The sequence below is a fragment of the Zingiber officinale genome, chromosome 9A (assembly GCF_018446385.1).
Source record: "Zingiber officinale cultivar Zhangliang chromosome 9A, Zo_v1.1, whole genome shotgun sequence".
Classification (NCBI taxonomy): domain Eukaryota; kingdom Viridiplantae; phylum Streptophyta; class Magnoliopsida; order Zingiberales; family Zingiberaceae; genus Zingiber; species Zingiber officinale.
Genome location: NC_056002.1, coordinates 15727899 through 15744565, shown reverse-complemented (window position 1 = coordinate 15744565; position 16667 = coordinate 15727899). Strand labels below are relative to the sequence as shown.

The following is a 16667-nucleotide window of genomic DNA, read 5'->3' as shown; positions in this document are numbered from 1 at the left end:
CAAGTTTCCTTCAACTTGAGGTATTCAAGTCACTTTGGTCATGGAGACATACTTTAATATCATAAACAAGCATCGCCTTGGAGGTGTGACCCCATGATAATTAGGTATCAGTCGAAGTGTCTGAAGGTGTTTGAATTGTCAACAAAGGATTCACCGCTTCTTCAAAAAGGAAACGTATACCCTCTGTTCATTCATTAGGATTGTTACTTAAAATCTTTGGTCAAAGCATTACATGTCAAGAGTATGAGACTTTTGGACACATGCACGAGTAACTTGAATCCACAGGGTGAGGAAGTATTACTTGAATTAGGTGTGACGTAATCAACCTAATGGGGACTGATACATAGAGCATTCACTGAACCAAGTGGGTATAAGACTAGTGAAAGGAATGAGACATGACTCACTATAGTTGCTGAAAGTTTCAGAAGTGGTTCTAGAATCAACAGTTGATTTTTTCTATAATTGGGGATTATGATGTACTATTAAGTGTCATTCATGATTATTTTGTAGTTAATGGTTAATTATAGACGACTAATATAAATCAGAACCTATAAGATCACACATACAAGTTTATCTGAGAGACATAAAGTGAGTTTGAGAATTTGATTCTCAAATTGAGAGAGATTGCGTATGATTGTACAGACGAATGGAAAATATGAAAGATATTTTATTGGAACGGAATCATTGATGGGTCGCATCTTATGAAGACGGATTGGATGCTCTTTGGTTTAATTATGATCCAAATTAGTTTGGTTCAAATTAAAGAGAGTTTGGTTAGTGAACCAAGCAGTTTGGTTTTGAACCAACTTAGTTTGATTTTAAACCAAACTTACGTTAAATAGGTATGGATTTTGGGTTATGGATGAGGTTTTGGATTTGATCCAAACCCATTATTTTCTCTTCGCAAAACCCATGGTAGTTACACTCTTCTTCCTCTCTTACCGTGGCCACCCACTAGTAAAGGGGGCTGTCGAAGCTTAATGCTGGCAGTATTCAAGGTAGCACCTAGGGGCTTTGGAAGTCGGCAGACCATCGTTGAACCACCGCTGAAAGAAGGAAGGGAGGAAGGTCCTCCTTGAGTTGGAAACTACTATTCACCATCGAAAAGTATTGTTCATCATCGGAAAGTGTTGTTTACAGTAGGAAACACTATTCCATAGTCAGGATCACTGTTCGGCGAGCAATAGTTGCTATTGGAATTTGAGGTGTTGTCGGACTCGCTCTAGGTAGCCAGTTGTGAGGTTCTAATGGGTTGCAAGTGGTGTAGCCACCAGTTGATTTGTGTCAACTGGTTGTAATTGCCGCTAGGTACAATTCAAATTATAATCCCACTTTCAGATCATTTCATATCCCTAATACTGAAGTGAAGACACGACTTGTGACTTAGTAAAGTCGCTTCGAGGATAACTCAGCGTGGATACGAATAGAGACAAGACTTCCGAGAGTAGCTTGGTTGATTCTAATTCCACTCCAGTTGGTTCCGATGAAGACTGACCTTGCAAGGCTAACATACGCTCTCTACAAGCTTGATTACAAACTTGCAGGTATAATTCCTAAATGAACACTTTAATCTGTGGTTATGTCTGGCGCATATGTGAATCTTGTGATGGTTCTGGTAAAAACCTAAACCTCATGAATTCTAAACAATCAAAATAAGAATTTGAATAGGAAAAATAAGAACATGTGAGCATGAATTTTCATTTCATCAAAACATGACATAAGAAAAATAAATATATAAATAAATATGACAAGAAACCGGATTGAAGAGTCATCCTTGTCTTTACCGTCGTTCAAAAATAATCCCTGTGGAAGAAGATGCAGCGGAAAGAAAAGAAAAGTCTTCCAAGGGGCTTAGGGGATGACGACGCCGAAAAGCTTTAGGTCAATGGGGAACCAAAAGCTCGGTAAAAAATTTTCCCTTAAACCCTTGGGGACCAACCCTATATATAGTGGACATTTATTATCAGCCCATAGATCATAATAGATGCAGGACTATAAGTCCATATATATACTGAACATCTATTATCATCATATAGATAATAATAGATACGAGACTATAGGTTCTACACATACAAAGTCTACATCCAACAATCGAAACTCAATAAGCCTAAGTTATATCACTTTAATGGACTCGGTTTGTATTCATATGCACAACTTTCAATTAAACCCATCAATTATATACAATAACCAACATCTTATATATATGTGATGTGTATATTGTAATAATTTAGATTATTATTTCACTTCCTGTTTATTTATTGAAACAAAATTTTAAAACACTCATCCGGAAACCCAACCCTTGGAACATTATATAAGTATAACCAGCTAAGTTGCACTTCCATAGCTTATTTACTTGCAACGGAATAATACTCAATAAATCATACAACTCTTCGAAGGTAGGTGTATAACTTTGATGATGCTCTCTCATCTTTACTTTATGTCCTCGTTACTGGAACAGCAAAGTTAGAAGATATAGAATAGACAATAACAAAGTTTGTTGTGCTGACCCAACCTACGAAAATGAGAGAACACGAAGTTATCCTAATGGCAAAAGGTAAAGTGAGTGAGTTATAAAATTCTAACAAAGTAACTGAGGGGTTAGACTCTAACCTTCCAATTATGCAATGAGTTTGGAAAGTCACGACATGGCTAACCCTGCCAAAGAAGAAAAAGATAGTCCTCATCTGTCATGTACTCCTGCGAACAAATTAAATTAGTGAAACTACCAATAACTTTTCTTGCACAATACTATTCAGTGCTAGCTATTATATTATGAAGTTTCAATATCGACAAATTTAGCTAAATACATCCACATTATATTTTAAAAAGAATTATTCCTACTAGTGTCTGACCATTGGAAGGAGGTTTTAACACAGAATGAAACAAATTAAAAACAAACAGGACTAATCAGAGGAGGAGAAGAACAGTTTAAGAGACATGAATATGCACAGGGACACATTGATCAAAAATCACAATTGCACCACTCCAATAACTGAAAAAAAGGTCGCTAAAATAAGAAAAGAAGAAGCAAATGCATTAATTGTTATCAAATTTTAACACTACCTTTTTCGCTAAGTGACCTCGAGTTTTTGTTTCAAGCATTATATTAAAGAGTTATGAGGCTGAGCATGACACCTAAGAAGCCAAAATATTTATGTGGTTAAGTAAGATGCCTCATGTGCAGAATATTTGTGATTTAAAGCACACATAGACATTTACTTCAAACTTAAGTCATTACTTTGGCAAGTAGGAAAGAGTGTTTAACAGGATTGATTGAATTCAATTCAAAGTAAAATAATAATAATAATAGTATTACAAAACTCATTTGACAGGTATATATTGTGAAATTTTTTTGGAGACTAGAATAATACCTGGCTCAGTTTGGGGCAAGCTTCAACAATCAGATTTCTCAGTCGCCCCTCGACTTTCAATCCCTCCGGAATGGATGACAACGCAGGGCAACCAGATATCCACAAGGACTCCAAACTTAATTTTTGTTCGAGCCAAATTGGCAAAGCCTCCAATTTATTGCAATTTATTATTGCTAACGCCCGTAGGTAGTGGATCTCCCTTATATCATCTGGTAGACTCCTCAATTCTTGGCATCCAAATATTTGCAACTTACGGATTCCCTGAAGGCTCCCCCAATCATTGAATTTAGAAGTAGGCATTAGCATCTCATTGCTCAACCACAGTTTCAATAGCAATTGAGAATAATCAGAAACGAAAATAGGCACATGTAATTCCCTGAGCTTTGGGCACTGAATTAGGGTCAATTCTTCAAGCTTGTTAAAATAACTTTCACAGGACTTTTTTGGGTTATTTTGAAAATATGAAGGTGGGTCCCACTTCTCTAGCCTAGGCATTTCAGAGAATGTGAGTCTCAATAAGTTATCAAATGGAGATGGGCTACCCTCCCCGTAGAAGTCATCATCTATTACTATAACTGAATCAAAACCACTTATTGCAACCATCAGCAGGTGAGGTAGTAATCCAAGTGGTGGTAGTCTCTTACATCTCCTGAGATTAACAAGATGAACTGTAGTTAATTTATTCAGAACAAGAACTGATCCCTCCCTCATCAGCCAACTTGGGAGTTTGTTGCTCATGTATGAAATGATCCGGAAGACCTTCAACTCTCGTAGGTTACGTTTTAAGCCTTCGATCAGTTGCTCTGTGGACTTGGAAGTTCCTTCAGTAGTCATGTCATTCCACCATTCCCAATGCAGTATCAACTCATTTAGAAGTTGATTCTTTAGTAAACTAGTGGGTGGAGTAATATCCTTTTCTTCTGCTTCTGTTTCTACTGATATTAATCTTTCAAGGTGTTGTATATGCAAAGATTCAAGATTTGTAAGAGCTTGCAACTCTGGCAGCATGACATTTCCAAGACCATCTACAGCATCATATCCCCACAACACTTCCAAGTTTGTCAATTGCTTGATTCCACCAGGCATTCTAGTCAATGATGCACATCCATTTATCTTAAGCTGCACCAAGTTCTTCATGTTGCTCAAATCATCAAACAATTTCGAAAGCCAACAACAACCTCCAACATCTAAAATTTTCAAATTCACGAGGCGAGTGATTGACTCCGGCAACTTCTGAATCCTCAAGCAGCATGACAGTTTCAAAATTTGCAATTTTCTAAGCTTGTGGATTCGCCTTGGGAGCTCCTTGAGCCTTTTGCAAAGCGATAAAATTAGAACACACAAATTACTGAGGTTGCAGAGGGATTCCGGTAGTGTTTCTATCTTGTTCTCCGCAATGTTGAGGTATCTCAAGCAATGCAATGTGGCAACTGAACTAGGGAGGTCTTCAATCATGATGGCTCTCATATGTAACATACCTAAACAAGTGAGATTTAAAAACATACCTTCGAGTATCTTTGTCTCTATCTGACAAATAGGCTCTTTTTTCTCCTCCCTATGCAAAGCCAAACTTCTCAGCTTGTTGGCTACCCCAGCCTTTTCAATAGCTGTCTTAGATCTTAAAATATTTTTAGAATCCATAAGCAAACTCAGATGGCGGCATTGCGGTGGTATACTTGATACTTCACCAACCTTCATTCTGAAAAAGCATAAATCTAAATTGAAATCTGACTTGTATTCAAGATCCGCCGGAGGCCTTGTATATGGTGTCATGTATTCAAGATTCCTCTTACGCCTTGTATTTGTTAGAGTGCCTTCAGCAACCAACATATGGAGCACATCTTCTTCACGGTAACTTTCATCTGAAGATCCTTCAAACAATAACTCGTAAAGAAATGTTTGTGTCACCTCAATTGACCAATATTTTGAGTGCATCCACACAATAGAATTGTATGGTGAAGCATCAAACTGATCAGCTAGTTCTTGCCATTGATTAGTGTCTCTCCACCTAAACATGAGGCCGATATACTTTGCTCCTAGACAATTTCTTAAAAAAGAATGTTGTCTACATTCGATTGGAGGATACTTCTCTTTGTGAATGCTGTTATTATCTTCTATTGGATGGACAAATGTTGCATACCTTAACAATAATCTTACCCATGCATCCTCAGGCAGCTGGTTTAATTCGTATTCCTTTACGTTGAAGCCTCTTTCATATACGAGATAAGGATACTCAGTGACGATGACTTTGCTCCCAGGTGCACCACAATGAAGGAGATTCATCTTGAGTTCCTCCCATTTGTATTCCAAATCATCACTTACATAAACGTCATCCAAGACGAGCAAGTATCTTTCTCCATAAAGATGTTCATTGATAAGTGGCCAACAATCGACGTTCATACATGGCTTCCGGGTCAATAATCTAGCAATTTCTTTGGCGATCATGCTGCTGTTGAAATCTTCAAAAGATGAAGCATCCAACCATATTCGATGTTGGAAATGTTGGCGCACCCAAGTGTGATGGTAGATTTTGCGAGCCAGGGTTGTCTTCCCAGAGCTTTCACTACCTCTTATGGCAACGATAAAGGGTACATTTCCATCTTTGTCACATTGTTGCTGTTGAAGGAGATCTATGATTTGGTCTTCGTCTTCATCTCTTCCTATTACCTCCTCATTTAGAATAGCAGCGTAGTCATCATGGTTTGGATCCATGGAATCCATCATCTCCATCCTGAGGCCCAAAGCAATCCCCCCCTTGACTAGGTAATTCAACAAGCAGACGGTCTGTTTAAACTCTAGTAGGATGGACCGACGGTTGCTCGTCGATCGGATGTTGTTGTTGACCAAGGGATGTAAGAAGTTGTTCATCTTCATCTTCTTTTTTGCTTCATTTTCTTCATTCGGATCCCAGTAGTCCAGGATCCTCTTCAATAGGTTGTCCACATCCTCAACAGCCACACCCACATCCTTCATCCACTCTGTCACATCGGGCGGCTCAAACTCTCCCACCCAACAAGTGCTATCCATGAGGAAGGAATTGATGGCCCAAAGACTGTCCCGAATCATCTCCAAGTGATTTGAGATGCGGAATGCCTTCCCTTGTGCCACCATCTCGGGCGCAGGCAAGATCTTCATCACTATGTGCCTCAATTGCACTGCCGTCAACATAGACATCTTGCTCGTAGATTTGGGTGGATGCACAGTGCTGACTCTCCAGCTATTTTTGAGTTCCTCTTCTTCTTAGTATATGTACGTGCTATGAATTCAAGTAAAGATCCAAAGGAAGAGTACAACTTTACGTATTCTCTCATTGTTTTTTTTTTTATTGATGCTGGCCAACATATATGCGTTACTCGCACAAGACTTGGATCTTTTTACAAAGTTGTGCCATGGATGCCTGCCAAAGCAAGCAACAATATCTAATTATTTTTCACACAACTTTAGTTCTTGCAGTGCCTTGTCAGGAGCAAAGCATGCTTGATACTTGGTCTAATCGAGAATAAGGCCATGAAGTGATCGGTGGTGTTCTAATTTTTATAGAACTTTATACTTTGTCATATTGCATTTTAGTTAATGCTTCATCTTGATTCCTGCAACAATTTATGGAATGCTTGATTTGTCATTACCAATGGAGAGTAGATTACTGTAAAAACAAATTTTTGACACTAAAAATTTTCTTGGTTTACCAATAAAATATACCAACGGAATATTTTTCCATCGGTATTTATTCAACATTATCGGCGGAAATTAATTTTCATTGGGAAATGCAAAAATTTTTTGAATTTTTCGATGGAATTATGATTCTGTCGGTAATTACCAACGGAATTTTATATTCCAGAGGTAATTACCGACGGAACCCTAGATTCTGTCGGTAATTACCGACGGAATACTAATTCAGCCGGTAATTACCGACAGAATTTTAATTCAGTCGGAAACACGAAATTATTAGGGTGCACATACCCTTCCTTTCTCTTGCGCGCGCATATCTTCTTTCCAGCGGCGACATTCCTCTCTGACGACGTTTTCTTCAGGTAACCTTCTTCCATCGGGTTTTTCCTTTTTTCGTTGTCGGTGTACACGTCGCCAAGCGTGGTGGCGTTTCCTACCGCTAGCACTTGCTGGCGGCTATGCAGATCGCTAGCCGCGTGCTGGAGGCTGTGCAGACCACCAGAACACAGCTGGCGTCGTGTTCGGCTGCCAGCCGAGTGCTGGTGGCTGTGCCGGCCACCAACACGCGAATGGTGGTTGTGCCGATCGCCAGCTGTTAGCTGCCGGCTGTTGGCTACTCGACCACTAGCTGCTGGCTGCACCGGCCATAGCTGCTGGCTGCCACCTATTGGCATCGTGGTCAGCCACCACCTGTTGGATGCGGTTGGCCACATGGTCGGCAACCACCTGTCAGATGTGGCTGGCCACGTGCTTGGCCACTTTGATCACGGCTGGGAGTTTATACGATCATCAACCTTTTGATAAATTTCTAACTAATTTTAGTTGTGATTGCTTTAGTTTAATTTTAGTTATTTTTTATTTTTTATTTTGTAGTGTACTGCATCTGCTGCTCTTTTCTGTTAGCCTACTCTCTTTAGGTATTTTTTCTTAAGCAATACATTTACATATATATTATATTAAATAGTTGACATGTTGATGGTGATTTATAGGTTAATAATGCAAATATGTTTTATGGTGACTGTTATGCGTTATGGTAATTGTTATACTTGTGTAAATTTATGCTTTAGGTAGTAGACATCTTGATTTTAATAATGCGAGTATTAAACATGTTAACTGATTAAGTTAGATAGTTCTTGACATATTAACCAATTTGGAGATGCACATGCTTGTGTAAGGGATACTTGTTTAATAGTGTTTTAAATTGTATTCTCATTAGGTGACAATGTCTATGAACAAATCTTGGATGTACAATCGATTAGAAAATGGATTTACCAGAGATGATTTTATTGCTGAAGTTGAAGATGCCAATGCCTCGATGCCTGCAGGAGTTGTCGCCGTCGCTCACCCACGCGTGCCGCTGCAACTCAGCCGCGCGACAGCCCCTCCGGAAGGGTTGTACGACCATCAAGTGGCCTCTTCCAGTTTGTTGATGATTTCCAGCCATCCATCAACTATTGTAGCCACCGGACAACAAGGAGAACCTTCTCCTTGCTTGATGACACGATTTCCAACCACCGGGAATAGGTTTCCAACAACTGCAAGCTTGCCGGAATATTGCTGTGGTCATCATAGCAATTGTCAATGACTGCCCCTACATCTGGAACCTCTTGGCGCCGACAGTGTTGCTGGCAACAGCAAGAAACTATGTGGACAGCAACAATTGCTGTCATTCATCTCCATTCCTTGTTGCCGGGTCTGAGTTGTGAAGTCCTTTTCCGGTCTACAATGGTTGCTGTCGCAACAGTGCTAGCGCCAGAACCGTTGTCCCTTGATGGCACTAGAGTTTTGCCTCCGAGCTGTTGGACCCCGTGGTTGTTTTGATGTGATCAACCAAATTTAGGTTATGTCATGTTTGTCTGATCCCTGTGTCTGTGGTTGTTTTGATGTGATCAACCAAGTTTAGGTTATGTCCTGTTTGTCTGATCCCTGTGTCTAAATGTGCAGGAACTTAGGAGCGCAGGAAGTCGAGCGGAAGACGCAGCTAGCGAGAAGGACGACACGGGAAGGGAGCCGACGGGCTCGGTGCTTCTGAAGGACGAGAGAGTTGTGGAAGAGTACACCGGTGGGCGTGAAGAACGTGTGCGGCGTTCGAGGGACGTAAAGCCGAGACGGAAGACTGCTCGAGGAGAAGGCCGGGAATTGGGTTCGGGTGAGCCCTATTCTGGATGGTCGAAATCACCCAAGGAAGCCGAAACAGAGCAAGTCAACCGGGAAGTTGACTTGACAAGTGTTCGGTCGACCGAACCCTTTGATCGGTCGACCGAACCCCGTTCAACAGAAGTCAGTCGTTGAAGACACGTCAACAGCCACGTTAGCAACCAATGGCTGATCGGTCGACCGAACCCTCTGATCGGTCGACCGAACCAAAGATAAACCAGAAGACTTAGTCGAACGTACTGATCGGTCTAGCTCAGAGAGACCGTTGGCTGATCGGTTGACCGAACACAAGGATCGGTCAACCGAACCCAAGCTCGATCCAGAGAGACTGCACCTAGACGGAAGGCTGGGCAGGTACAGCAGGTTCGGTCGACCGAACCTGGGGATCGGTCGACCGAACCTGGGGATCGGTCGACCGATCCCTCTCGAGTCAAAACCTGATCCCGAAAATCAGGTTATTTGATAAGTCTTGTAACCCCTATATAAAGGGGTCTCGAATGGCTATTCACGACAATGAAAATAGTATCAACTCTGTGATTTCTGTTCAAGCAACCTTTGTGCTCTTAAAGTGTAAAAGGCTTCTCCGCCTTCAAAGAAGGAGACTCTCTTAGTGCGCATTTCCGCCGCCTTGGATTAATAACCGTCTCGGTTGTAACCAAGTCAAATAGATGAGTCATCTCTCTTTTCTTTTTTGTTAATTACTTTAATTGTTTGTGTTGCTTTATTTTAGAGTTGAAAGTTTAAGGAGGGTATAATTTGGGATTGCAGGCAATTCACCCCCTCTTGCCGGTCCCCGCTGCACCAACAAGTGGTATCAGAGCCCAACAGCCTCAGAGGGACTAACCGTCGTCTGAAGCACAAAAATCAGAACAATGGTCGGTGCGAACATTCATCCCCCGAAGTTCGACGGAGATTTCGCTACATGGAAGCGAAAAATGGAGGTATTCTTTAAAACGGATTTTGACATTCTTATTACAATGAAATATGGTTTTGCAGCTCTAAAAGACAAAGAAGAAAACCAATGGATGAAGAAGGAGCAGGTTGATTTCGTCGTTAACGGAAAGACTGAGTTCCACTTGCTCAGCGTTCTTCCGCCCCAGGAGGTAAATCGGATCGGAAGCTACAACTCTGCAAAAGACCTCTAGGATAAATTCTTGGAGCTCCACGAGGGTACCTCGGAAGCAAAGCTAGCGAGGCGCGACATCCTTCGGACACAACTAACGAACCTCCGGATGAACAATGGCGAGAAGGTAGTGTAACTCCAAGCAAAGATTAAGGAACTAATAACTCAACTAATTAATCTTGGAGAAGAAGTAACGAACCAGGATTCCATTCGATACGCGCTCAACGTCTTCCCCAGAACTCCAGACTGTTAATGTTAATGTTAATGTTGGGTAAGCAATCATGGTTGGGTAACTGAAGACATGTTAATGTTGGGTAAGCAGTCATGGTTGTTAGTTAAGAATAGAGTTCTACCATGTGTCTTATCTTTGAAATTGTTCCATATGTTCAGCTTCTTTGACATAATTAATTCTTGGTTCACACACTCATAAGACTCAACACCAATTATTGAATACAAATTTGTAACTCTTTGTATTGATGTGCGTTTATAGCTTGCAGTAAGATCAAATTGTCAGAATAATTTAGTACCACTAGAAGTTGTATTTGAAGGGTCCCGCTTGCTGCTATCATAAGAAGAAGAATCTATACTAGATTTATTCTAAAAAATGAGATCATTAGAATGGTTTTTAATGTGTTTCACGGATCCATCTCCTCCAAGATCGAACCACAAAATGGAGAGGCCATAGAACACTAAAAAGGAAGCCAAAGCTAGGCATAAATGAAAGTCTAAAGGTGTTGTTATACTCTAGATATGAGAGGGGTCTAGCCATCTTGGAATAAATACAATATGCGAGCTGAGGAGGCAAATTCGACCTCAAAACAAGGTCAATTTGTTGCTGGGTATCTTCCATATGTGGTAATCTAGGAGGAAGATCTTTTGGAATAAATTCAGCACAATCTGAAAATAGTTGCTGCACCTCATCAACTCCGTCATCATTGTATATCATATCACAAATATCTTTAGCCTTGCCTTTCAGGTCTTTCTCAAATATTCTACAATCAGTTACTTGATATAATTTGATAAAAAGTTCAAAATTACCTAGTTGGACAAAACATGAATCCAGAATGAATAAAGGATCATCTTCAAGCACTTCGTCCGCTCCATAATCATCATATACTAGTTTACTATTTTCCTTAGTTTTGTATAGATCATGTTGAGTAAACTCCTCCATATAATCAACGATCGATCTAGCATCTTGCCTCAATGCGTGAAGTCGTTGAAACAAAGGTTGTGGGAAACTAAACGGAAGGAATTGTCTGTCTATCTTCCTTTTCATTTTATTCCAATCAGTGATTTTGATTTTGCCTCGTCTCTTACGTGATTGTCTCAATTGCTCCCACTATGTTGATGCTTGACCCTTGAGTTTGATAGAGACCAATTTTATTTTCATATGATCGAGCATCTTCAGAGTAAAAAAATCTACTCCACTTCATTGATCCAATCAATAAACTCTGTTGCTTGTTTTGTACCAAAAAGCTCAGGTAGATTAACTTGAAATCCAAGGTCTCCATGATGCTCTCAGATTTTAGTATAATTGAGATAGGAATCTTTGAAAGAAGAAGAAAAAATCTAACGATAATGAACGTTACGATCTCGGTGTCAGACTTCCTTAATCTGAACCTGCCTGTCACGATCACCACAATGTTCTCGCGTCGCTAAATCTTAGGTTAACTCCGAGAGTTGTCTCTGTAGATCTTCAAGCATCTTGTGTTGGGTACTACGATCATGGTGCGAGACTTCCTCATTCGGAACCTATCTGTTGCAACCATGACTATGTCCAGGACGACCCTTCATTGGAATTTAATGAGCTTGATACTAACTGACGCTGAGCAGAATATGTATATTATTCTAGGACGTTAAGTCGCAAAAAGATTAACAAGAAAACAAGAGAGAGTAACACAAAAAAAGGAGTAGCCGAAATTAGGCTTAAACCTATTATGAAATTAAGAGCGTAAAGAAAAAGAGATGTAGCTGTAACATGGTAATATCAAAATAACTTGTCTTAAACATCATCTAATCATAGGTTTATATAACTCTCAAAATCTTCAAAAAAAATTTAAACGAAAAATTAACCAACAAGACTTAGTCTCCTAAAATTAAGGGATTTTAAAAAAAAAGTCTTTTAAAGGGTTCACTAGGGTTAAGGATAAGGCCAGCTATAATTAAGGAAAAAATTAACAAAACATAATAAAAATAGATAACTAATTAAGTAAACCCAAAAAGATATAGATCCAAATCTCCCTCAGCTCATGCCGTGTTTGCCAGCATGACCAAGCCATGTTGGATTCGATTAGGCCTCGTTGTCGTGTCTTGTCTTGTTACATTAGATGAAAGATCAAAATTTAATGAAGAATAAATAAACACATACATTAAGCATAATATTAAATATTAGAGGACTGGATACAGAAAAAAAAACATTATAGGAGAGAATCATTATATTATCTTTTATGAGTGCCATATAATTTTAAAACTTTACTATTATGTGTATATCATGATCTATTAAACCATTGCACCCAAAAGTGAACGAAGTACCCTAACTTTGCTAAATCAATGCACAAAAGAGTGACAATAAAAAAGAGAGAGTAACAAATAGACAACAAATTAAGGATCTTTCACGTATACTTTGTTGGTTCATTCCTAGAATGCTTTACTCCTTCCTGCTCTAAATCTCACTAATGTTTGAACATTGAAATGTTAATAGTCAACGAATCTCACACCTTTCATTTTTGATTACCCCATACAATTCTCAAGAAAACATGGTTACAGTTTACAGAACAATCCTAAAAGTGAATTGGTATAAATGCTTTCATCTCGAGTGTATCAATACCTAAATTATTAAAAAACCTTCTTCATCTTGAACAACTTGAATTCTCTTCTACTTTCTTATATAGTGTAACGGGGCCATCAGAAATCAATGAGGATATTGACTTGTAAATGTTTTCTCTTTGTTTAGTAATATATATTTAACAATGTGTTGATTTATTCTTCTAAAATATAGTTCTAAACAATTACATTTGTGTTATATATAGTTTATTCAACACTGTACATATGGGAACACTAAACAGAACGCACACAGCCATCCTAGAAAATACAACATGAATAAATTATATGATAGCTAACAAGAGCATATATAGTTCATACTAATCTAATTACTGTTAGTCTTTCTTCTTCTCTCTGTCTTTCCTCCATTTTTGAAGCATTCAGACTTTCAGAGCTTGAGCAGCCAGGGCAGCATTCATCCACGCCCTAATCTCACCACACTCTCTGCATTAATTATATTGATGAGAGAGAGAGAGAGAGAGAGAGAGCTTAGCTTGTACAAAGGAGTGGTCGATCGCCGATCTCCATGCATGGTTACTTGGTTTTAAAACGCCATTTTTGTGGAATGATTAATTGAACTGTTCGTGCTAGAAGTAGTGTTTTGATTGATTGATCAGGAAGGCCTTTGTTGTTGGGGGAAGAACGGCAACGAAGAATCGGCGACGAGGGCGGTGAGGGGAGTCTGGTATGCGTCGAGGAGCTCCGGTGTGGAGGTGGCGGCGAGGGTGGCAGAAGAAGTGGATGCCTTGCGGGCGAGTTTGGAAGAGGGGAGGTCGCTAGCGGCGCCGTGGTCGTAGAGGATGCCTTTGAAGAGGTGGCCGGCGATGCGGACGGTGGTTTGGTATGCGTACTCTTCGTCGGCGTCGTCGACGGGGCTGACTCGGACGCAGCGGAACATGGCCTCGGTGTTCAACTCCGGCGGGAAGATCTCGGAGTCGAGGGTTGCTCCTGCAGTTGGAATAAAAAAAAAAAAAAAATCCAATTTTTGTATGTTTTAGTCGATCGATTATCGAGATGTGAATTAAAATTAAAAAAAAAATCAATCAAGGGAATAATTAGTCGAGTTTGGGTGATCGGAGTGGGAAGTTCGTTGTAGTACCAAATGTGGTGGTGACGGCGGTTGTGGCGGTGGTGGAGGGGACGATTTTAAGGGTTCGCTTGGAGGTTCTGCAGCCGGCGACTTGATGCTGCCGGCGGTCGCGGCGCCTGGCGGCGGGGACCCACGTGCTCTTGATGTGAGTGGTGCACTTGAAGCCGCGGTTCATGCAACAGATGCGACAACGGAGGTGGGCGCATTCCTTCTTCGCCTTGTTGCCGCAATCCTGACAGCTCTGCCCCCCGTCGCCATCGATGGCGGCTGAGCCCGCAAGCGGCAGCTCGTGGGGGAAGCCCGAATACTGCTGCTGCCGCCATGTAAGCTCGAAACCGCGAGTGTAAACATTACCTTCCATATCGTCGCTCCGGCTACGACCGCCGCCGTAGAGGAAGAAAGCCTCCGTCGTCGGGGGCTGCTGTTGACGCCCGCCGCTTCGGAAAGGGAATCCAGCCGCCATGATCTCTTCTTCCCCTTCTCCCACTCCGATCAGCCTTCTAGCTAACACATCAATTGCCAGCCGGCTTTTCTTCTCTAATCCCCACCGTCGCCGGAGCAAAGCGCTAAAACAAGTGCAAACTTTCCAGAGAAAAAGACGCGATAATGAACACTCTTGCTGCTGCAAGAACCCGTTCTCCTTCTACTTCGCTGCTATCCCTATTCTTCACTGTCGCCGGAGCAAAACGCCATTAAACTTTAGACGCTATAATGATCACTCTCACTTCTGCAGAACTACACTTACTTCCCTCTTCCTGATCCCCGCCGTCGCCGGAGCAAACCACCATAAAAGAGCAAATTTTTCGCTCCTTCCTCTACTCCACCGCTTGGTAACACATCAATTCGTGGCGTTTTCTTCCTAAAACCGTAAAAAGAATTGATCTTTGCAGAGAAGTAGGCAACAGAACGATCACTTCCTCTTTCTCTCTCGATGCTTTTTTTGGGGTCTGCAAGTGGAAAGCAGCAGCGGCAGCAGCGGCTGCTTCTTCTCCTCTCTCTCTCTCTTCAGGAGCTTCGATTTCTTCCGGAAGACTACAGTTTGAAAGAAAATGAAAGAGAAGGATCTACTGCTGCGACGCCGCCAAGGAGACGGCTTTGTCGTTGCTGCTTCTGCGGCCGCCTCGATCGGTGATTCATTCACTGCTCTGCTGCGCTCTTCTTTCCATCCCTTTCCCAATCCCCATTCGCCTCTTCTGCTTGCTCCTCTCTTTCTCTCTCACTATCAGCCACTGTTTCGACCCCGAGTGCCCCACGGGATTATCTGGAGTGGTTAGTGCATAAAAATTTATCATTTGAGAGCGTGAGTTTGAACTGCGGGATAGGCAGGGCGTAATTTCCTGATCCTTGTGCACCTCTTCTCATTGCGCACTATCTTCTTTAGTTACCGTGATTTACCTCTCTCGTGAAGACCTTGGGCGTGGTGCGGCAGGAGCGCTGAGGACGAGCGATATCGTCTTTTGCCACTGTTTCAACCTCTAATCACCCCTCCTATCTAGTTTAACCTTGATTTATTCCATCTAAATATCTATAGGGCCGGATCAAAATTCAGGGGCCGCTAAGATGACGATTCACCTTTTGCAATGCAACACTATCAGCCACTGTACTGTGTGCGGTGCGGGAAGGGAAGCGCAATAATGAATTAATTACCTCGCCGTAAATGTAACTGAGCAGGGGATTTCGACGTGAGACGGAAAGGTCAAGTTGCACTGCTATTCGAAAACGATGGGGCATGGCCATCGCCATGTCTCCATCATCTTAGAATTTGGAGAATCGACGAACAATCGAAATAGAAAAATGAAGTCTTATTTTTATAAATATATAGCTTGATACAAAATTCCGTCTCTATAGCAAGAGGTAAGGTAACTGAATAACAGTGCACGCTACATTCAGCTCGATCATTGGAGGTGCCCTTTGCAAGAGGAGCATTATGTGTTTTAGAGGGTGGTGTGGGGTTAGATCGCTGTCTCCATCGTGCAATTAAATATAGTTGCGAGTTAAGTTGGGGATGGTGTGAAGGACAGGTGGTTAGGGTGGAAGTGATTCAAACAGAATCCTAATTGAAGATGAGAACTGTGGTCTACTGGCTCTTTGATTGTTGTTGCGGTCCAAATTATGTTGTCGGTCCAGTCGAAACATTTTCCTTTATTTTTAGATGAAATCAGTTTTTATAGATGAATCTACGGAAAAATATAATGTAACGTTGTAACGTAGCCGATTTGAATGGCCGTATGGGGGAAATACACTGGCAACTAGTGAAATAACAAAAGTAGCAACACAGCAATGGAACTGATCCGACGACGGAGGCAATAATTACTACATTATTTTAGGGATGGATTATTTATTCCATCATCACTGAATAATTTATTCGTATCATGATTAGCAATAAAATATTTACTAGTTATTAATTATATAATAAAATTTAAAAAATTAACTGATC

The 16667-nt window shown here is 41.0% G+C and overlaps 2 protein-coding genes across 2 annotated transcripts; both read right to left on the bottom strand.

Moving 5' to 3' along the window:
* Positions 1 to 3359: 3359 nt before the first annotated feature.
* LOC122019059 (disease resistance protein RGA2-like) lies at positions 3360 to 6545 on the bottom strand. The gene has a single exon (XM_042576566.1). It carries the CDS (start codon positions 6543 to 6545, stop codon positions 3360 to 3362), a length of 3186 nt encoding a protein of 1061 aa, XP_042432500.1.
* Positions 6546 to 13339: 6794 nt separating this feature from the next.
* Positions 13340 to 15469, bottom strand: LOC122018619 (protein SHORT INTERNODES-like). The gene is made up of 2 exons (XM_042575987.1): positions 14240 to 15469; positions 13340 to 14088 (listed from the first exon to the last, which is right to left on the bottom strand). The coding sequence occupies exons 1-2, from the start codon at positions 14691 to 14693 to the stop codon at positions 13754 to 13756; spliced, it is 789 nt and encodes a 262-aa protein (XP_042431921.1). The 5' UTR covers positions 14694 to 15469; the 3' UTR covers positions 13340 to 13753.
* Positions 15470 to 16667: the final 1198 nt, after the last annotated feature.

Bases quoted from the DNA above. Each gene is read 5' to 3' on its own strand.
- LOC122019059 (XM_042576566.1), bottom strand. From the start codon at position 6,545: ATGTCTATGTTGACGGCAGTGCAATTGAGGCACATAGTGATGAAGATC.
- LOC122018619 (XM_042575987.1), bottom strand. From the start codon at position 14,693: ATGGCGGCTGGATTCCCTTTCCGAAGCGGCGGGCGTCAACAGCAGCCC. The intron at 14,089-14,239 runs GTACTACAACGA...TTCCAACTGCAG, and splicing joins CGCCGTCACCACCACATTTG to GAGCAACCCTCGACTCCGAG.